A 22,720-nucleotide genomic window follows, 5' to 3' on the forward strand; every position below is an offset into this window, starting at 1 on the left:
AATTCGGGTCGGGTCGGGTCGGGTCTTAAGCGGGTCGGGTCACGAGTCGACCCAACCCATTTGCAGCCCTAGTCGGGGTAGGTAATGGACCCGACCTGACCCGTCTTTCAACCGGGTCATTTCTGGGTCCAAAATTAGGACCCGAACATGCAACCGGGTCGGATCGGGGTCACCTAGGATCCGACCCGATCCGACCCATTTGCAGCCCTACTTATAATTCTGCATCGGGTTAGCCAGCTATTCGCTCATATTGCCATCCATCCCTACTAAGGAGTAAGGAGGTCCGTAAAAGCTCGGATCAGTATTCGCTGCCCTAGAACAAAAAGGACCCGCGCACCTCCTTGAGCTAACGGCGTCGCAGATCGGTTCCCTCCAGGATGGCGAAGCGAGGTAAGGTCTCTCTCCCCACCTCCCGCCCGTCTAAGTTTTTTTATCTCCTTTTCTTCCGTCTATTGGTCACGTGAATCGCGATCATGTCGTTTGTTTGTCTGGTCAAAGATGCTACAGATTATTGTTTTAGGTTTTTGATTTTTTGTAGCTTTAGAGAAACCAGAGATTGACTGTTGCAGAAGCCTTAACGAGTCTAATCTTTGCTGGACAAATGTGTCCAATTTTGGGGTCATTGTAAGGCTCGATCTTTCGTCGAATCAATCTATTCTTTGTTTTTTTCGTTCAAAATTTGATCCGTTGCATTACACCTTTGTCGTGAAAAGTTTTTGTTTGGTTAGATTTTTTAGATATCGTCTTATCCAGTTGAAAGTCTTAGAATTTTTTCTTATTAGAAAAAATATTTTTGTTCAGATTTTACGATGTTATTTGGATGCTCATGAGAGGTTAGTTACCGTTGAGACTATTAGGTTTCTATTGGTTTATGATTTGTTGGTAGGATATTAGCATTCTACGCAGTGAAAGCTGTAATCTTGTATTTTCTAATTCCGTTTTCAAGTTTCTAGTAAACCAAAAGATTTTTTTTGAATTTATCCGTTTAATATTCATGAATTGCAAATGTTTGTTTTTGGTGTATATTTTATGTTAGAATTCAGTATTTGTTGTATTTCTCCGATTTATCTTTGTTGGTGCACTTCGAGGTTCTGCCGGAAATAAATTCTGGATGCCACTGGGTCTCCCAGTGGCAGCGAGAGTCAACTGTGCAGACAAAACAGGCATGAGAAACCTCCATATATCTCTGTTTAGGGTATTAAGGGCCGCCTCAACCTTCTTTGTGCCTGGGACATGGTGATGGCCACCCTTAAGAAGGGAAAGCAAAGAAAGTCATGCCTGAGGCAGCAGATTTTCACCCCTTACTATCTGTTATCATTAGCCCCTCATGGATCTCATAGTCGATACTGTAGTTTTGGTGGCATGCAATTGCCTTGTTAAGAAAGACTCATCTAGTCCACTAAAACTTGCTTTGATTGTGTCAATATTACCGGAAATTAGTTGGTGAGCAATGCTATCGCACAACTGCGGTTGGAGATCTTCAGTTGTTTTGTTAGACATGATTGTCTGTTATTTGTTTCAAGCATGCTACCACTTATGTGTTTTTATTCCGCACAATACAACTTTATATTATTGGCCTTGTGTCATTTAACAGAAATCGTGAATGCTTGTAGCTGATACTGTCAAATCATTTATTGTTTTGTTGTTTGAGATTGTGAATGTTTCCAGCATATTGTCGAATCATTTGTTATTTCCATCAAAGCATTAGAGAAAGTTTTTTTTTGTGTACTACATCTTCTTGCTTTCGGCAATTGCAAGAGAGTTTTGATCAATGTAATGGTGACAGGAGATTTTTCTGGGTGAAATTCTCCTCAACTTGCTGGGAGCAAACCAATCATGTTTGTATATTTCTAAGTAAACATCACATAGAAAGTCCTTGGGTGTTGATGGTTTTTCTTGAAAGTTCAATCCTTCCAGGAAAGCTCCTCCACCTAAAGGCGGTCTCATATTCCATCGCCTGGAGGAGCAGCATTGCTGCCATTACCTTTTGGGACTGGCCATCATACACATTTTTTCTTTCAGTTTTTTTATTTAAACTTAGCATCAGGGTAAAAGTGTGTTGTTTCAGACCCAATTGTCTCTTTCCACAATGAATTGTGTAATGTCAAGTGTGACGAAGGGGATTTCTCTGGGTGGAAGTCTCCTTAACTTGCTGGAGCAAACCAATCATGTTTGTATATTCCTAAGTAAACATCACATAGAAAGTCTGCTGGTGTTGACGGTTCTTCTTGAAAGTTCAAACCCTTCCAGGAAGATCCTCTACCTGAAGGCAGTCTCATTTTCCATCGCCTGGAGGAGCAGCATTGTTGCAATTACCTTTTGGGACTGGCCATGAGACAGACATATACTTTTTTTCTTTTTCTTTTTTTATTTAAATTAATCATCAGTGTAGATGTATCTTGTTCTTTAGCTGGTGGCCTTTTTCTACGAGTAATGGGTAATGTCCAGTGCGACGAAAGTGATTCTTCTAGGTGAAGATCTCCTAAACTTAAAGGAGCAAACCAATCATGTTTGTATATTTCTAAGTAAATACCAGACAAGAAGTCCTTGGGTGTTGATGGTTCCTCTTGAAAGTTTCAATCCTTCAAGGAAGTTCTTCCGCTTGAAGGCGGTTCATATTCATTGCCTGGAGGAGCAGTGTTTGCTGCCATTACCTTTGGCGACCGGCCATGTAACACACATGGACCTTTTTCTTTTGGTTTTTTTTAAGTAAAGAAAAATTTGAGCAGTTTTTTAATCAAGACGCCTTTTCCTCCTATCCTTTTTACTTGCCTCATGCTATGAGGAATGGTTAATGTTACAGGTACAGAGTTTGGATGCCTGTTCTCCTTAGTGCTACAAATGTTTGTGATTATCATTAATATTTCAGAAATCAGAAGTGCATATTACATTGTTGATTTTATATTTCTTTGCTTTTCCATTGTGTTAGAAGATAAATCTGATGTAGTTGTGTTTATTTTAAACTTATCGCTTCCCTTTGAGAATCATTCTCTAGTCTCTATATTCCATGCGCAGTCTGTTTTTGTTGTTGTGCATTTGTTATCTAACATGAACCCAACCCTACACAGCATTTCACTTCAGTGATCATTTTCGATTACCAGCAAAATCTCCTTTAAGAGTCACTTTCTCTCTATCAAAAAAAGAAAAAAGGAACTTGTATAGCAATATGGTAGTGTCGCTAGTATTTTTAATTTTTTTCCCACTACTTGGAGAAGTCAAGCAATATTTGGAAGGATATTAAGCATTTCATTTCTTTCGCAACCCTTCAACTCTAGGGAAGTCAACAGAGTTCTCAAGGGAGTTATAGAGAGGTAAACTAAAATTATGTGGCCAGCCCTCTCATCCATGGCTGGCCATATAGTTGAAGATATGTATGCCTTCTCCTAACTCTTATATACTTCTTGGGGTTGGGAGTTATTGAGCTTAGATGTTTGGTTGCCCAAAATGGATCGCATGGAGTTCATATAGCCTAAAGTCTCCATAGCCATTTGTGAGCATCACAAGAAGAATGTTGCACCAAATGAGATTCTTAAAGTTTGAAAACTACAAGTGATCCAAAGATCTCTAATTGATCTGAGTGGTGGTTGATTGATTCATGCCACCTAATAGCATTAGATTGCATCTCAAGCTTCAATATTGTGAAGCTGGCTTGGAAGATGATGTTTCATGCAACTTCTACTATAAGTGATTACTTTCTAGTTTCTCCTCGTTATTCCATGCACTGATTGTGTGCTTGGAAGATAGTGTTTCTCCTTCAATCCCCCTCGGGCTTAGGCTACGAAATCATTCGCCTAAGCATATTCCTTTTAGAGGGTCATGCACCCAATTTAGGAGCATTTTATCACATATTCCTTTCTCAGGTTCATGAACTAACTCTTCCCCATCAATTTTTTGCTCAAATCATCCTTTTTAATCTTGACACAGGGGCTTCTTACTGAAGGACTGACAAGTGTAATGGTCGATATATCTCCACTAGTAGAAAACTTGTCCACGTGCCCTTGGCAATCTTCATCATGACTGTGTTCCTTGATAAAAAAATTTACAATAAGAAGTGCTACCATTCCTTGACTCTATGGGAGCAAAATTAGAAAATCTGAATTGGTTATGACCTTCAAGAGATTTCTTGGTCAAGTACTCTTCTATTTGGGAACCAAACCTCTTAGTGACAAGAGATTATAGCAATATTACCTGGATGCTGCATGGTTGCCAGGTGCTTAAGCATCCAGAAGTGTTTGTATGGGGCACCACCCTTATTTCAAAGAAATAAAGTTAGGATTTCTCAGGTCAAACACCTGGGAAAATAGCTCCCAAGGTTCAAACCTGAAACTGCGTAGAAATGAACGAAAGATACAACCTTTGGGGCAATAGCCTGACGTGCTACTTAGCTTGTTAATTTCAACTTGGTAAATTCGATGCATCTAGTGTTGTGCTTTATTCATCTGGGCTAAAGGAGGTTATGCTTATTATGGTAAATTTCATTTCATCTGAAATTCCCCCTTGAGCTTTTGTTCATTGCTGTTATGTGTGAAAGCTACTTTGTATCTAATTTATATCTTTGCCTGCCTGAGTTGTGGATAAACGAAGACAGGCGACTTTTGGAGTTTGACATCATATGTAAATATTCCATTAATAAAAAAAGACATCATATGGAAATAAGCTTGAATAGTAGGTAACAAAGTTGTAAATTGACCTTACTTTAGTTCTCAAGATAAGCATGCAAAATCTTTGGAAGTTTTTGTCATGAAATTTATTTAAAATTTCTTGAGCAAGCAATAATCAGGAGAATAATTTCAGTATGTTTATTGCATTCCAATATTTATGTAAAGGCTGCTTTTATTAAACACAGATGTAGCTAATTGTGATACAACACTGATATATTTACTTTTATTGTTCACAGAGCAGAAGCCAACAAAACCAGATAAAAAGAAGGAAAAACATAAATTGGCAAAACTGAAAAAAAGGATGCAGCGAAATGAAGTTGATCCTATATGTGGTGATCATCTTCCACAGAAGGATGAACAATGTATGGATCAAACATATTATAAGTATATGGATGTTTTTGACTAGTTCTATTTCTCTTTGTATGCACCAAGATATCATGTGAAAGGCTTCATTTTTATTTTGAGAAGCATCAAGCAGTTTATTGAAATTATCAGATACATGTTAAAGCCAGTTAAATTACCTATACGAGAATGGTGTAGATAAGCTCTTTTGGAATAAAGAACAAGTACAGAGACCAACTACTGCATATACTTAGGGTGGCCAAACTGCCCTTATGAAAGGTATGAAGGACAAGTTAGATAATAAAAGAAAAATGCACCAAAGGTTTTGATGATTCTAAAGAGAAACTGCGCAGTAGCAATACAAAGGCTGTCAGCTTTCCACTTCTTTTGTTGATTAATCCAGATGGTCCCACTGAATTTAGTATTTACAAGTCCTGCTATAAGTTCGATGTGGTTGTTTTAGTTTAGGAGCATTCTATTCTCGCTTTCATAACCACTCCAAAATAGCTCCAATTCCTGCTCCCAGATGTTTAGAATCTTTTTAATACTATTACCTATAGTGACTGTTACAGTGAATCTAATATGATGGCCTTAGATCAATTAACCTTTTCATGTTGCTCCATTTGAATGTAGGATATAGTAAACCTTGATTAAAAAAATGGCTCTCTCTTTAAAATTGACTTATCAAGCACTATACATTGTTCAAATGACCTAGATACTCCCACTGCCTATCATCTCTATGACTGTCATGTCTCAGCTTTAGCAAGTTATTCTGTGCCTTCCTTTGTGTATTTTAGATTTCTTGTATCATTATTTTTTTCTTTCTGAGAACTGGAATGGGAGAAGCCAGGCTGAAATCAAGGTGAGGGGGAGACTCAAATCCAGGTCGTTGGTACCCAAGCCTTGGTGACTTTACAAACTGAAGTAGTTGGCACCCGCATTATGTATGTGTTTTATTCAGAAAACTGTTATGCCTGCTGGTAATTGCAAAAAAAAAAAAGAAAAAAAATTCAAACTATGAAATGGATCCAAATTTCTTATGGTTATGCTGGTTGATTTAGCTGGATTATCTTTTATTTTACTTTTCGTGATGCTCATTTATTAAATATGCTTGTCACTTTTGCAAGCTTGCACGACAATAGGCAATGATTCCAAAGCAAGGAGAAAGATTGGTGATTCTGCTGAGTTTAAAGAAGCAAATATTAGAACAAAAATTAAAACTGGTGAGAGTCAATCTTCATTTGTTGTCGTGCACAATCTCGATTCTTGAATACTGATGACTTGATTGTGCCACAAGAATGTACTTCTGATCTCCGACTCCTCCTTGCAGAGAAGGTGAAAAAAGCTCGGAAGAGTAAAAAGAAAGATCTCCATGTACCTCCAGACGAGAGGAAATTGGAAGAAAATCATAGGGAAATAGATCCAGCAAAAGTTGATGAAATCTCATCAGTGGATGAAGATTGCTCGAGAGGCATGAAAAGTATAGCACTGCTATTCTTTTTACTATTACAGTTGAACCTTACTCTGCCATATTTATGCTAGTTGTGTTTTAAGGTCCCATTTAAACTTGGATACCAGGTTAAGACATATACATTAGCAACAACATGACATATTTTATACAAAGAAACTCTCTTAAGATATGCTTTTCATTGTTTAGCAGATTTCTAGCATGCCAATATGCATGGTGATCCATGTGCCAATCAAATTCTCACACCAAGTAACGGTGCAATTATGCCAATCTAATATGCAATGGTTGTTGTCATCCTTTTTAGCAGACAATAGAAATGATTAATGATATCCCTCTATCTGATATGTAAGCTATGAGCCCAAGGTTGTCAAACTTCCTAGATGATCTCCTTTAGAGAATTTTGGAATGGCAGGGCATTAAAGCTTTAGCTGCCATACATAAATATGTCTGAATACCTATATTGTCATTTCTGTATAGATGGATAAATATTTTCATCTACTATGCTGTTTAAGAATGCAAAAAGCTTGTATTGATATATCAAATTATCAAATCAATTAAGCAATGATTTATTTAAACTACTACTCCCTAATTTTAATATTAACAACCATAAGGATTATGCTAATTCTTGAACCACCAGTAACTTTTGCAGCAATTTAGAAAAAGTAACGTAGGCACTTATATGGATGCATATTTTGTCCAAATATTGTTACTCCACTTTAGGAATTAATGAAATTTGTAGTCCACCTCCCCCAAAACATGCACACACGCATGCACACGCGTGTGCACAAAAATTCACTCGCATACACACTCACACACACAGATAATATATATCTATATATATATATAATTTTTTTCCAGGCATATCCTATTGATCAATCTTTACTGTTGTACTTATCGTGTGCTGTCAACCAATTGTATTCCTTTTTCTTATTTTGCCATGCTTTCATGATTTAGGTACTTCTATTCTTGAAATTCTTGTGGCTACTCTTTCAGACTAATTAAGCCATGATAATAAGTTAAATAACCATGATTAATAACCATGGAAGGTAACTACATCAATCTTCTTCTTCTTTCTGTTTTTTTAGTACAAAATCATTTGTCATTTATTGATTATTGACAAGCTGTTTTGTCTGATACTCATTGGTTCTGCCAGTTTTATAAACATTTTTGGCATTTGGTGTATCAAATTCTCTTTAGTCTTTACGCTAGAACTGCTTCTCCTCGCTGACTTATGTGGCTGAATAAACCTAATTTTTTTGCTATTTGAAGGATAAGATAGTTCAATTCCTCTAATGACTTATAGGTTCTGATTTCAATTTTGCAAATCTGTTGCCATCTCTTGATAAATTTGTGTTGGGTTTCTGAAAAGTAGAGTGTAGTGTTTGATGGACCATCTGTTTCATTTATTTCTAAACAATAAATGCTAGCCAATTTGTCGATATAGCTTGTCGGTAAGGGTTATGACATTCCATTTGTTCAAGAAATTCATACTTATGTGTTCCAATCCATTTTATTCATTTATCAACTACAGTACTTTTTATCCTGAAAACAATTCAATCACTTTTATGGAGTAAGACTGACATAGATCCTCTTAACAGAATGGCTTATTAGTTACAAAGAGAGCAGACCGGGCTTGAAGGTACTGCAACAAAGAATAGATGAGTTTGTAACTGCTTATGAGGTGCAACAAGAGCAGGTACATATTTTGCAATTTTTTTATTCTATACATGATTCTTCTAGACATCTCCGAACTGAAACAATCGTAATGGAAACGTGTTCTTTGAATTATCATATACACTTTTTCATCAGTTTCTTTAGTTTCGGTCTTAAAGAAAAAGATTCTATGCTTTCTGATTCATAAATGTCATGTCAATGATCAAAGAAGTGAAGTTTTCTATGTGCTTCCATAAACTTACATACAACGCTCCTAATAGTTAGATGCTCAAATTTGCAGTTAAAATTCAGTACTTATCCATAGCTTTCCTTTTAAAAATTGTTACATCTTATAACTCCTGAACTGGTATCTACAGGAAAGGAAAGAAAGGGAAGCACATGCTGCAGAAGGAGGATGGACAGTTGTGGTGCATCATAAAGGTAGAAAGAAAACAACTGATTCCGAAACTGGAATAACTGTGGGTTCTGTTGCCCAAGCGGCTGTGATGGATAAAATGGCCAACAAGAAAAAAGAAGTTGCTCTAGATTTTTACAGATTCCAAAGACGGGAAGCCCGGAGGAATGGTACATCAATTTCACTGAAAACATCTGCATTTTGCAATTTTATTTGCTTAAAACTCTATAAGTGATATTACCATTTGTCATAATATATGCACATGCACTATCAGGGTTTAAGTTATTGTTTCTACAAGTGCTTGCTGTGAGAAGTTAATAGTGATGCAAACCTTCAAACCTTATGAATGCTGACATGCTTGTTTCTTTTTTTTTTTGTGGTGATTGCTCACATGCTTGTTGTATGATTCTTTCTCATTAGTTGGGCATTGTTCTTTTAATGCTAGTTGATTGCTTCTCCCTCTTGACATTTCTTCTTCCCCTCACTTCAAATAGTTTGTGTGCTTTTTTACCCTTCTTGGTAGCTAGCGAACTTTGTCCTATCAATTGACTAAAGGTTGCATATCATGATAGTTGAGAATTTAATTATAAATTACGAGTGTCAGACATGTTTAAATAATCAATGGCCCTTATTGAAATACTGCTGAATATATAGGGCTTCAAGAGGAGGGGGTTTACTCGGGGAAAGGAAAGAGGGGGGGGGGGGGGGGGGGTAAGGGAAAAGGGGAAAAATCTTGCTGTAAATGGGACTGTCTTTACTCCATCTTCACTCATAAACATGTCTTGAAATTGGTCCACGATAAAGTTTCATACTTTTAAGCCTGATCTGGAATAGGATGTTGAAAGGTTTTCCAATTTTTTTGGATTGTTCTATTCACAAACATGTTTCTCTGAACTGAAACCGTTAAGTATCTGAGTCAGAATTGGGCAAAATACGATGACTTTGGGTAACCATTCGGTGAATTAGTTTTAGCCAAAACATTTTGCTGATGGAGAAGATGCCTTGCCCTTTGCATTCCTGCCTAGAACAATCTGATAATCTGGCTAATGTTTTTGGTGATGCTTCAAGTGGCATATATCTTTTGGTTTCTAACAATCCGACAGTTTGATCATACTAACATTTACAATCACAGCTAGGTGGTTAACTCTTACCTTCAATCATATTACTGCAAATTTTGGATGGTCGTGTAAGTCCATACATTACATGATCTGTTGTCAAGAAAAGGAAGAGAAGGAAACCCGTTAATATGTGTGTTGTTTGGTTTCTAGGAAACAAGTGGAAAAGGATGGAGAAATTTTGTGAATGAAAATTCAATTTTCTGAGTCATTGGTCCATTGGAAATAAAAGGTGATTTCTTTTTTGATTGCTTGCAGCACAGGAAAAAGGAATGGAAATCAACTTCTTTTTTCCTTTTTTGGCTGTTTAGATGCAAGAGATAGGGGTCGTGATGGTTGGGTTGGTGGGTGGTGGCGCCTTGGATGATGGTGGGCGAGGTGCACATAAGATGCTGTACAAGGAGGGCATGCTGGTGGTAGATCAGGTTGATATAGGGTTGATTCCGATGGTAGATTGGGTGATACATTGGGCCAAGATGGGGAAGATCAGGTAGAGATGGTGCCCTATCCCGTGGATGGAAGTAAGCCGGGCGGAGGTAAGTTGGAAATTTTACTTCCATCTCTCTGGGAAAGAAGATCTGGAAAAAGAGAAGTTAAGCTTTCTGGAAATTTGGAGAAGTATTTCCCATAAGTTTGGTTTCCTACCAACCAAACAAATGGAAATGTACTTTTCTGGGGGAACTGATTCCATGGTTTTTTATTTTGTTTATTTTATTTTTGCAACCAGACACATTTAAATGTTTATTGTCTTGTGAATTTCATACGGAAAAGAGGTTTCAATGAATTCCAAGGGTTAATAGATGTGCTCGAGTGCTTAATTCTATCTCAAACAAGAGGAGGAAGAAAAAGGTGGACAAGGGAGCTCGAGTGACAGATGTTAGAGCTGCAAAGTTCAGATAGGAAGTGTAGTTAGAAACTTGGATGAGGCTCTTCTCTTTTCCTAGTTACATATTATTTTAATTTCATAGTTGCACAAGTATCAAATGAAGAAAATTTATTTCAATTTTTTTTTCTCTCCTTTGACCTGCTGTTGTATCTTTAGGTATCTGTTAGCCTTACAGATATATAGACTTAATTCATGATGTGATTGTGATCTCTTAGTAGGTCAAAGGGAGTGGGGGGATACATAATTTATATACATGTTATCTATACTCACTATCTACTCTTTTGCTCTCGATCAGTTGCCTATGGTCTAAACATAATCTCTGAATTGGGTGAGTGGATCTGGAGAAGAAATCCGCAAATATGTTTTGATGTTTGTACAATAATAAAAGTGTCCTGCTTATGGTTCCTTAAGGGATTTGTGTCTTCACAGATTAAGTTGCTTGTAGTACTCTCTGGAAGCCTGTACTGTGGTTTTGCTCTTTCATTCATTTGCTCATTTCAATCTATAACTCGTCTCGCAGAGGTCATGATGCTACAGAGCAAGTTCGAGCAGGACAAGAAAAGGATACAGCAGTTGAGGGCTGCCAGGAAGTTTCGGCCTTACTGAAGCTGCATTTGGTTCTGGTAATTCTACTATTCAATCAGTAATAGCATTTCCATCAACTAGTCAACATCACAGACGGTGCCAGTAAGAAAAAGCTAATGCCATGACTGAAAAGAAGCGTGATAAAACTTCAGTCAACTGCTGATTCCTCAAAGTGCTCGCTTGTGAATTCTGTAAAGCCCATTATTTCTATAATTCTACTGCTTGAGTTGGAAGACTTGAGTTGGAAGACTTTGTGGAATCTATGAGAATGGACATGTTGTAATTTTATACCGTCTTCCTTTTCCTCTGGTTGTAGTTACAATGCATTGTTAACATGGCATTGACGGATATTACTGTGGACAGCATTGTTACACACCTTGAGTTTGACCTAGCTTTGTGGGTTTATGTCAATGCACGTTACTGCAATTTAATTATATTGATCTGGGATGTTTTGTTGTCCTGAAAACTTCAGAATTTTTCCAATCAATGTTTGTTATCATCCTTTTGCATATTTAGCCCACTAAAATGTTTCTTTCAGGACCAGCTCCTTTGAAATCAATTCTCAGTTGTTCTTCTCACTTTTTTTTATACAAATATTCTTTAGATATCATTATTTATTTCAGCCTTCAGGTTAAATCCAAGACGCCTTATTCGGGTTATTTAGCTTGCCCTAACGCATAAAAAACCCCAACAGAGGGCATCTATTGAATTTATGATTGCAGCATTCTCTTTGTAGAGATGTTATATACCTATTAAAACAATGCAGTACATGTGAATCCACTTGGCACTAGGTAGTATCAGAGGGCTGATTAGGATTGAAGAACTGGATGCAGTGATCTATCGAGACCGATGAGAGATTATCTAGATGACCAGCAGATGTTATAAAGAATTAGCTTATTTAATACCGAGTATTACAAAGATTCAAGCAGGCTAAATTTGAATGACATGGATGAAACATTTGGATGGCAGCTGTAAGTGCTCTCACTTGAAATTTAGATGATCTTGGTGGTTGGCACATAGCCAAATGACAGAGGCATAAATAGGGTTTTTACAATTCTCAAAAATAAATAAATAAATATTAAAATACCTGAAGTACAATCTTTGGTTTTCATGAAATTATGTCAGTTTTATTATGAGATATGCTAATATTCATAATTTAGAAGCAACTTGTGACTTTTAATATGAGCTCCCTCTTGACTTCAACTCTATCGCTATCTAAGGCTGTGTGTGGGAGAAAGAATAAATGGGAGAATATCTCCTTAATGGAGGAAGATCCTGCCGAACACCTTAAAAATGTCTCAGAATATAGGTCTATCAGGATAGGTGCCAAGAGTAAGAGAGGTGAGGGATAATTTTATTCCACCATATCCCACGAAATAGGAGAACTTATCCCCTCCAATTACTATTTTGCTCCTATCCATTCTTTAAAATCACCAGAAGGTGAGAGAGCAATTTTGTCATTATGATAAATCTAAATCATAACAAAAGTCGACGCCATCGTTAATCTCCTGCACTTATACTTCCAACCAAACTCTAAAAGAAGACTTACCCTACAGAATAGCCTATTCCTTCTACAGTCCAAGGGATATCACTCCAAAACTTATTCTCTCTAGTAAACATTGCCTAGGATTATATATTATCCTTTTTCAACTTCCTAGCATCTTGATATTCTGCACATGAATTTTATAATTAGGCTTTCTGGGTGAGTCTGCCACCTGATCCCTTTCAAGCTCTTATATTTTCAAACAGGTGAGATTGTGTTATTATGTTATTAACTTTTGAAAATTAAATACTAAATCAAGATGGCCATCTCGATTTAGATGAACTAATGTCTTTAGTTGGCGTTGGTTTTTGGTGCCTGTCAAGATGGCCAGAAGACCAATATTACTGAACCTTGCATATGAGAACCACATCATCTTTAGCTCTGGTATTGGGCGCAAGGGTGCTCCAGAAATTAAGTGAATCACTATTTTCTTCTCCTGTTATTTTCAACCAAGGATATTTAAAAGATGAAGAAGGCAAAGGGAACTTCTTCAATGACCTTAATTACTCCCTTTGTAATTATTTATTAGTCCGATCAACCCTTTCACTTGGTAGAAATAAAATAATTTCTGCTCCATATGATAACAATGGTTTTTAGCTTCTATAACAGGATATGACAGACAAACATGCTTTCTGATCATCCCAATATTCAGTATGCCTAATTCCCGAAAAAATATCAGCATATTAAAATAAAATACTATATTTTATAGTGATATAACTTTGATTTTATTATTTTTATTTTAAGTTACAGTTTTTTTTGTTGAAGGAGGGGGCGTTGCTCAAAGAGAGGTTCATAAATAATAGACTAGACAAAAGGTAATAGACTGTTAATAGAGGCTTTCCCTGGATACTTCTAATAAAGGTAAAACTTGAACGTCGATCTCTCAAATAATCACCAAAAATAAACTTTAATTATCTGATAAACTAGCATTTTTCTAATATCTATAGTGCTTTTGTTTCATATCAAAATCTATCTACAAATGGCTGGCAGTGAACCTCGCTCTTGCATATCTTTCCTGGTCCGACATGCCATATTTCTTGTTGTGCGCTTCTCACTGCAAAGCTTACGAGTGCTTTTCCTCGCCATCAATTCTTGGCCAAGAATTAATTACTACTCGACAATGCTTCGTGTTTGGTTGTGTCTTGGTTGCCAATCCCCGCGTCCCTCCAAAAATGGCATTCTAGGGGGCTAAAGATTGGTTGCTTTTTCACAACATATCACGATTCATGGGGTACTGCTCTCAGCATAGAAATCTACTTCTTTTAAGGGCTAGAAATTAAAGTTGGCATCCTCACATGAAAGGTGTTTGTGTTAGCTTGGATCACTAATGTCGCATGGATTTATCGCTTATGTCTGTTGCCCATCAGACCGACCAACCTTGACATATGTCCCTGAATCAAAGGAAGTTAAAAAGCAGTTAAAGCTCCATTAAGGAAGGTGATTATAGCTCTGCACATTTAAGAGGCACGTTGCGGGATGGTTATAGCTCATCTCGCATGTTTGGAATAGATACAGCACATCCATCTATTTCAACTCCTCCGCTCTTCTCGGGCAATGGCTCCTTGCCCTCGCTTCTATATATACATAACCTGGATGATCTCGAGGTATAGTTACTCTACACTCCGCTCCACTTTGTATAATTTGTACTCTCATATCTCTATTATTCCATCGAAGCTCGATCTGACTTAGGCATCAAAGGATCCCACACCGAATCAAGTTTGGCAACTCAGATTTTCTACTCTGAGCCAACCTTTCGGTCCAAGCAGACCACAATTCTACCAACCGCCGCTCACCATTTCAACCAATTCATCCAGCTCTTCAAGTCAGATTTTGGTGCTTTGTCAGGCCTGATTTTGGCAAATTACATATAAAAATCATGTGCTAGATATTGTTGTTCATGCGAAGCCACTGCGATTCATGAAGGCTGCCACCTTGTTGGCTCGTGAATGTAAGTCTGGCGACAAGATTGTTGCCACGCATATCTACACAGTGAATCATTTCTTTTTCCTTTCTTTTTTCATGGCACTCCCATGTGAGTGAACTATGAAGTTTAATTAAAGTGGAAAAACAGAGAAGTTGGTGAGAGTGTGGGTATCCCACATTTTCAGATATCGAAGGTCACCTTTCTCTGTTCGATAACAGGCTGTGATCAGGAAGGTCACCCTTCCATTGATTCAATTTGTGAAAACATTAGTGAGATACTCTTCTATACTTTGCTGATGGCAGGGAACTTGACTGGTCCATCATATACTGGTGGTGTGAAGGTCTAATTAATCATGGGGTATGGAAATGGAAGAGCTCAATTGCTTTTTAGAGGTCATAACTTTGTATACACTGCCTGTAAGAAGCTCGGCAGGAATCTTGGACCGTGTCCTATCTGCAATCTTGCACCTGAAACTGTGGATCATCTGTTTGTAACCTGCTCTCCTTTGATCATTTCTGCACCAGCTGGATGCAGTGAAATTTTGCTAAACCTCTCAAGGCCTAATTTTCCTGAACAAAACGCTCGTGTGCATCTACTGTTTCTAGAGATGGCCTCCATGCCTTCAGCGACTGGTCCCTCCTCTGCAGTGACACTTTTATCTTCTTTCTACCCTTTATTGCTCCTGTCAGATGAGAAGGATCCTTTTTTAAGTTTTCTTTCTGTAATTGGGATGCTCTCTACTTTCTCTGTACTTTTAACACTTCTTATAAAACTTAGCATGCACTGCCTCCCTTTAAATCAAAAAGAAGAAGAAGAAGAAGAAAGCTTAGTATACACTGCCTGAGCTGATTTCTATGTAGGAGATGGTATAACAAGCATGATGGGAGGATCCAATACTTGCTTTCTTTGGATTGGATGGATGTAGCATGTATGTATCCTAGAATCGAAGATTCGCCACCATTTCAAATTTTTCTTGAGTGCTGCCCACTCACTTAGCTGTTTGGTGTGGCACTGGTGTGGTGTCTCATGAAAGGCTCAACCCCATTGCAATATTAATCCTCTCCTACATATCATAGATATCTCTCTATATTGTGTTTTTCATGTTCCTCCATGGGATCCAATTGTAAAAGAAGAGGACTAGGTCTTAAACATCTATAATAGCTTTATATTTCTTTTCATATTTTAGATCCCTGCAACAATTAAATAAAAGTAATCACAGGATGCTCATCCAGTCACACAAAAAAGGAGCAATACACAAGAAGCTGATCCTAGAACTATGAGTTGCCATCCCAGCATCATATGGATTAATTTTAAAAAAAAACTTTTTGTTTGACCAACCAATTTCCCATTACATAAATGCACACAAGTTTGAAACAGCCTGCACACACAACTGGTCCTTCTACAGTTGAAGTCCAGGGAGTGCTGCTATGTCTATCTGAAATAAACCAAGATTAGGGTTTGCATGTAAAGTTGCAAGCCTTACGTGCTATGCGATTCAGGTGATTAGGCGCTAAGATACGTTTTGGCCTATATGTAGAGTTAGAGGTGAATTTTTTTTTTACGATGGAAACAAAGAATAAACTTTGATGCATATATATCTTGGGATCTAGTCCTAGGACAAAGCAAAACTTGTGCTTGCCGAAAGCGAGCAGCATGAGTCAAAAGAAAGAATACTTCTAAAAGCTTGTGGTGTCCATTAAACCAGATGATGTTTTTAAAAACTTATCATAACCTTTGAATGCAGCAATTAGTTTTGCATCTCTGACTAGGTTTTTTGGAAGATAGTGGAGGAAGAAACATCTGGTCTTTACTCCCAGATTACAATAAAGCTTACCGTAGCATGTAAGTAATACAAATAAAGAAGAGATAAGTCTTAAGAATAAAGAGATGTAAGTATTATTTTTTTACAGTAATGATAGGAAAAGGCTCAAATTTGATTAGCAAGTTGCCGAGATATAAAGAAGAAGGCATCAAGGGATAGGTCAAAAGAATAAATCTTAACCTGATCAAACCCGGGAAAAACAATCAGGTGAAGTCATTTCAAAAAAATCAGTATTATCAAAATTGTTTTTTTAACTTTATCCGCTTAAATCTGACATATTCAAGTAGAAGTTATTTCAAACATCCTCTAAACAAGCTTTTTTTTTAAAAAAAATATCCTCTGCCCTAGCTGGACAGTGGATAGAGCTGCAATTGAGTGGGGCAACTCGTTAAGTCATCAGATCTCGGCCCAATTACTAAACTGATCTATTTTTGAAAACCTGTACATCGGATCGGGATGAAAGTTAGACCTAATTTCAAAATCAGGTCAGGTCTAGGTCCTATAATTTCTAACTCGACTTGATCCAATCTGGCTTATACCATCCAAATCCAATTTTTATCATGAAAAATATATGCCTAACTTAACTTTGATTGAATCTGACCCAGCCCGAGAACATGAATCATACGATACACTTTCTCCTTATCCATAACTATCTTTTCTAATTTATTGCATGATCCCTCACCTAAATTATATCCTCTTTATCCATCCTAATAGTCCCACCTTTTTTCACCTACTTTCATTTAATATATTTCATATATTTATTATTTATTTCCATGGATTCTTATTTACAATATTATTGAATATATTAATATTTATTATTTAATTATAGTTTATAAAATATGTATATCAGCCCATAAGTCAGTACAATGACGAAGCAGCTGTTGTTTACTCGACACGATTGTACGAGGTCACAATTCACCCAACACGATCATTCGAGGTGAACAAGAATTGGGGATCGGATGCGAGCAAAATTCTTACCTATGGATGAGATATTCAATTGACTCCCTCTTCTTTTTGTGGGGGTTTGAATCCCTACAAGTGAGCAGAAAAGGGAGGAGAAAAGAGGCTCCGATGAACTATCATAATAAGTAAACAAGTGTAATTTTCGCTGCCCGACAGTATGGCGAGATTCCCCCATCTCGAGAGATCTGCCTTAGACTCCATACTGAGGGACAAACCCTGAAGTGAAGGATAGGAATAAGATTTTTAAATTTTTTAAAAATAAAAGATCATATTTAAGTTGGTATTCTTTTAGTTTTATTTCAAAAATTTTAACGATTTTATGTTTGATTATTAATTATTTTATTTTAGCTATAAAAAATAGATAAATACTTGATCCAAATTAGACTCGAGCCAGAATATTTTGGGTTAAGTCCAATCATCCTCGACCAGACCTAACTAACCCATTGGCTTAAAATACTTTTTTCATAAATGCAACCCAACACAACCTATTTAGTTGATGGATTAAGTTTGAGTCCAAAATCAAGATCCAATCATGGAACTAGGCCAAATCGGAATCAAGCTTCGGACTGACCTAACCTATTTTCAGCCTTAACAGTGCCCTACTTGCCAAGCCCAAACATCATCCATGCTGAAAGAGCAAGTCAAAAAAATATTATATCCTACAATGAGTATCTCTCTAGAGTCAATATTGCTTTTTATTTTAGCATGAATTGTTGCTTTAACTATGAATATATGGCATGCAGGCTTGTAAATAAGTCAAGTAAAGCTTGGTATGTTAGTCGAGCTTGAGCTGTCCTTCTACCAAGGCTGGTTTAGAAGAGGATCAATGATGGCAGTCTTTCCTAGCTAATCTCCTATGAATATTGTGGAAGGGCAGAAATGAAGAGTTATTTCAAGACCAAAGGAGGGAGTCTACTGAAATGGTCATTTGTGCTTGGCGATTGGTTAATGAGTGCCATCAAACGATGGATAGCAGGAAGTTAAAAGGAACTAGAATCTAGAATTGTTGTATTCCATGGATCTTTGTGGAGTCTGATCAACAAACTCTCATTTGCAGGCAATCCCTACAACCCAAGTGTTTTTTTTTTTTTTGATAAATCATAGAGATCATACATGTCTAGTATAAATACATCCCATAAGATCAGAAAGCAAAAGAAAATTTAAAGAAGGAAGTATGTTTCATAGCTGCATCCAAGAGTGCCAACCAAGTAGTTCCAGGTTCGAAACGCGCGGGCGTCGATTAAATTCGGGGACCGGATGCCCCACGCCTGGACATGGGGTCTGAAAGCCCTACTGGTCGGCTGGTAGCCTGCGTGGTGCCAGGTGTGACGTACTCACACGGAGGGTCGGGTCGGATAACCGAGCCGGCCCACGGGTGGGGAGGGTATGAGTAAAATAGATCGGGGTGCCCAACACACGACTCGGTCTACCCGCATCGAACATTCTCCTGGCGGGGTGGGGGCTCAGTGGTCGGGGCTGCTACACGGGGGTGGGCTTGTCCCTTCCTCCCCCCTTCCCCTTTCTTTCAGCAAAAAAAAAAAAAAAAAAAAAAAAAAAAAAAAAAAAAAAAAGAAAGAAAGAAAGAAAAGAAAGAAAGAAAGAAAGAGTGCCACCCAAATGCTAAGCAATGAAATAGGCAACCCAGTTTTCTGGTTATTTTCGCCTCCCTGTACACATGGAAAACTTGAAAAGGCACTACAACCAGATTTTTTTAAAAATATTTTCGATGGTTCACTAGGTCAAGGTCGTCTTAAATGGGATTTATTATTCGGAATGATCAAGGTACAGTCCTGCTTGCTGCTTCAATTCCTCTTCGTCATTCTCTGCAGTTGAGTCGATGGCTGCCTAGTTTGTCCTGAAGGTAGCTATTCAAAACTTATTGCCATACAACATTATTTTGGAAAGGGATTCAGCAATGGTCATTGCTTGGATCAAAGGTGAAAGTTCTTCTTTACATCCTTCAATTGAAACATTAAGGCCACATCAATGTCCCTTTGATTGTTCACCTACAACCATGTTTTCAGAGAAGCCAATCTGGTTTTTTATTTCCGAAGTACCTACCACTCAGATGGAAACTATTAAAATGACAGACTTGCCTTCACACTTTGCTCAGCTGGTTATGGCAGATGCTTCAGCTGCAATTTTCCATTATTTATGGTCTCTTTATCCTTTCTGAAGAAAAAGGTCGAGCTTGAGTTTTGGGCTTGTCAAACTGGGGTTGTGATGTTGAACAAGTATTTGCTATTGACCTACTATTAAGCTTAATTAGGATGCTTCAGCTACAATTTTCCTTCATTTATGGTCTCTTTATCCTTTCTGAAGAAAAAGGTTGAGCTTGAGTTTTGGGCTTGTCAAACTCGGTTTGTGATGTGGAACAAGTATTTGCTATTGACCTACTATTAAGCTTAATTATATATATATATATATATATATATATATATATATATATATATATATATATATACATATATTTATATATTCAGAGTTGGCTTATTCTCTCATTAACAATCTTGAATGAGTGTCTTATGATATGGTCAAGCAAGTTTGTTATCAAGCTAAGATTAAGTTACTCACGAATAGCCTGGCTCGTTTATTATTATAAATTGATACAATTATAATCACAGCAAGGCGTATGAAAGGAAGCAATGTGTTTTATTTCTCAAAGAAAGTACAATATATGTTTCATATCAGTAATCTAGCCTCACATTGACTCTAGGAAATATACGAAATTTGTACTCTTGGTAAATTGTAGAAGAAGTAAGCGATGACCAACAGCATTACACAATCTCTCAAGTTGGGACTTACAAATAGACTTTTAGATACTATTGCTATTGCTTCATATCTCCCTCAACCTCTAAAAAAAAAGAAGAAGAAAGAAACTATTGCTTCATATTGATGCACGGACGGCTACAAGGAAGAGGAGAAAGGAAGAAAAAGAAAAGAAGGGGAGGAAGAAGGAGGTGAAAGATGAAGAAGAGAAAGGAGGCTTTTTAATTCTATCATTCATTAATCCTAACCAAGTGCATGGACTTATATATATATATAGGATCACAAAATAATAAAAAGACTCCTACAAATAAAATAATTTTATAAAAATCCTAAAATAACAATATGCAAACAAATCCATCAATATAAAATAAAATAATATAAAATCAAATCAATCTAGCCACAATAAAAGTGGCTGGATCTTTTTTTTTTCTGCGGTGACCGTAGCTCTGTATCACAGATAATTCGATACTGATGTCTGCACCACCACGTATCATTTTTATGAGATGGATTTATGCTTGCAAAGGAAGACACATGTTTTCATTCTACTATCTTCAATAGCTGTAGCGCATATGAAGGTGTAATCAAAGGGAAAAGTTGATGGATGCCATTTACCTGTAATTGTGCAGGTGCGAGTGGACGAACGGAACACTCAACCTTGTCATCCCAATTACAACGTCAAATTCCAAAATCTGACGTGCCGCCAGGCGATTCGTTCCTTTCGCATGCTCTCGCTGTTCTGCCCCGCCGAGCCGGGCGACTCTCGAAACGTGGGAAACCGGTGGGTGGGTGGGTGGGGCCGGGCTCCGACTGGTGGATGACAGCTGGCAGCGTCCGCATACGAAAGGCCAGCGCGGCATGATACGTGGACCCGTCTCTATGTGTTTGCTCACAGCGGGCCCCACAGACCGGGGCCAATCATTGCTGCGGGCCCCACGCGCTACGTTACCAAAGGGCAATAAATGCCCCCACGCCGCCTCTCCGACTGTCCAAAAAAAAAAAGAAAAAAAAACGCCACCCGGACCTCCGTCGCGACGGAGAGGAATCCTTAAGAAATCGGCCCCCATCGATTCGATTTCGAACAGGCGAGAGAGAACGGCACAGATATAGAGGTTTTGGATCCTGAAATGTCTCTCGCTGGAGACGCTGGTCTCGAGAAGGATCAGGCGGTGGCGACGGCGGCGGTGTGGATCGGAGAAGAGAAGGACGCCTCCATTGTCTGGGAGAAGGAGCGGTAGCTCCATCACCGGGGCTTAATCGGGAGAAAGATTTCGCCTTTACTCGAATCGTGAGCTTTCTGGACACTGAATCGCCGCCCCCCTTGTACTCCCTTCCATTTCATTAAAAAAAAAAAAAAAAAAAAAAAAAAAAACAGCGCCCCCTTCGGCATCGGTGTCCGTTTCCCGGAGGAGTCTGGGCGGAGATCGGTTCTGAGTTGGGAGTTTTTTTAGGTTTTGGAGATTGAGGCAATGTCGACGAAGGTGCGGAACGGCGGCGACGCGGTGGCGATCTCGGCGGCGGTGGAGGTGATGGGTGGGGTGCAGATCGAGGTGGAGTTCGCCGAGTGCGAGTGCTGCGGGCTGACGGAGGAGTGCACGCCGGCGTACATCGCGCGGGTCAGGGAGCGGCACAACGGGCGGTGGGTCTGTGGCCTCTGCGGCGAGGCCATCAAGGACGAGATCTGCCGCGCTGGGCGGCGGATCTCCACGGAGGAGGCGCTCGACCGCCACATGAGCTTCTCCCGGGACTTCCTGTCCGCGTCACCGCCGGCCAACCCGGCGGAGGACCTCATCGCTGCCATGCGCAACCTCCTCCGCCGGAGCCTCGATTCTCCAAGGACTCTCCGGTCCACCCCCACCAGCCCCCACGGGAAGGTAGAAGACGGCAGCGGCGGCCGCCACCGGAGCTCGCTCGCGCGCTCCGAAAGCTGCTTTCCTTCTCTGGCTCGCTGAGGGCATTGGGCGAAGCCCGCACCGCCACAAGAGGTTCGGTGAAAGGAGTACAAACTCTAAGCGAGTAACCCGATCCAAATACCATTTTAATAAAAAAAAAATCCTTAGATCTCTCTTCAGTATAATAGTCAGGGCACTAATTCTTCAGAAAATTAGAATAAATATGCTCGAATATTAATCTTTTAGTTTTATTTAGGTTTCCTTCTTCCAGTCTGTTGTAAAGATTTCGATGGACCAAATGCCATGTAGAAATAAAGGAAATGGAAGAAAATTTCTCATTTTTCTGAAATTATTATTTCCATTAATAATTTTTTTCCAAGTACGGGAAAAAAAATCCTTGGTTTTCCCGGGGCCACGTCGGCGAAGGGAAGCCGCGTCTATTGATATTGGCACCCGCGTTTTCATGTTCTTATACGCACTCAGTCGGGCGGGTCGGGCGGGATGTGTCAGAAATATTTGATTCTGTGGATCGTTTGATAGGGCCAAGGAGTGGAATCATGGGTGGAAATAGAATTTTTTTTTGTTTATTCATTATTTATTTTATATTCAGTGCCATTAGTGGAACCGTTAAAACTAGTGGTTCTGGTCACCGTAAACTAGAGTAGAAGATCTCCGTAGCCACCGC

General features: G+C 38.5%; 2 protein-coding genes across 7 annotated transcripts; both read left to right on the forward strand.

Moving 5' to 3' along the window:
- The first annotated feature begins 229 nt into the window (after window positions 1-229).
- LOC103703294 (uncharacterized) lies at window positions 230-11,591 on the forward strand. Of its 6 annotated transcripts, none has more exons than XM_008786104.3 (7): window positions 230-390; window positions 4,898-5,023; window positions 6,131-6,226; window positions 6,334-6,483; window positions 8,070-8,167; window positions 8,502-8,709; window positions 11,061-11,591. In XM_008786104.3, exons 1-7 carry the CDS (start codon window positions 378-380, stop codon window positions 11,144-11,146), a joined length of 777 nt encoding a protein of 258 aa, XP_008784326.1. In that variant the 5' UTR covers window positions 230-377; the 3' UTR covers window positions 11,147-11,591. The 6 variants fall into 6 exon arrangements, with proteins under 6 accessions (XP_008784326.1, XP_008784327.1, XP_088570331.1 ...); XM_008786105.4 differs by having other exon boundaries at window positions 6,146-6,226; XM_008786106.5 differs by having other exon boundaries at window positions 234-395.
- Window positions 11,592-21,111: 9,520 nt separating this feature from the next.
- Window positions 21,112-22,373, forward strand: LOC103703296 (uncharacterized). The gene is made up of 2 exons (XM_026803064.4): window positions 21,112-21,431; window positions 21,595-22,373. Exon 2 carries the CDS (start codon window positions 21,613-21,615, stop codon window positions 22,093-22,095), a length of 483 nt encoding a protein of 160 aa, XP_026658865.1. The 5' UTR covers window positions 21,112-21,431; window positions 21,595-21,612; the 3' UTR covers window positions 22,096-22,373.
- Window positions 22,374-22,720: the final 347 nt, after the last annotated feature.

The sequence above is a fragment of the Phoenix dactylifera genome, chromosome 18 (genome assembly GCF_051530095.1).
Source record: "Phoenix dactylifera cultivar Ajwa chromosome 18, Ajwa_hap1_PhDact_Kaust_v1.1, whole genome shotgun sequence".
NCBI classification, from domain to species: Eukaryota; Viridiplantae; Streptophyta; class Magnoliopsida; order Arecales; family Arecaceae; genus Phoenix; species Phoenix dactylifera.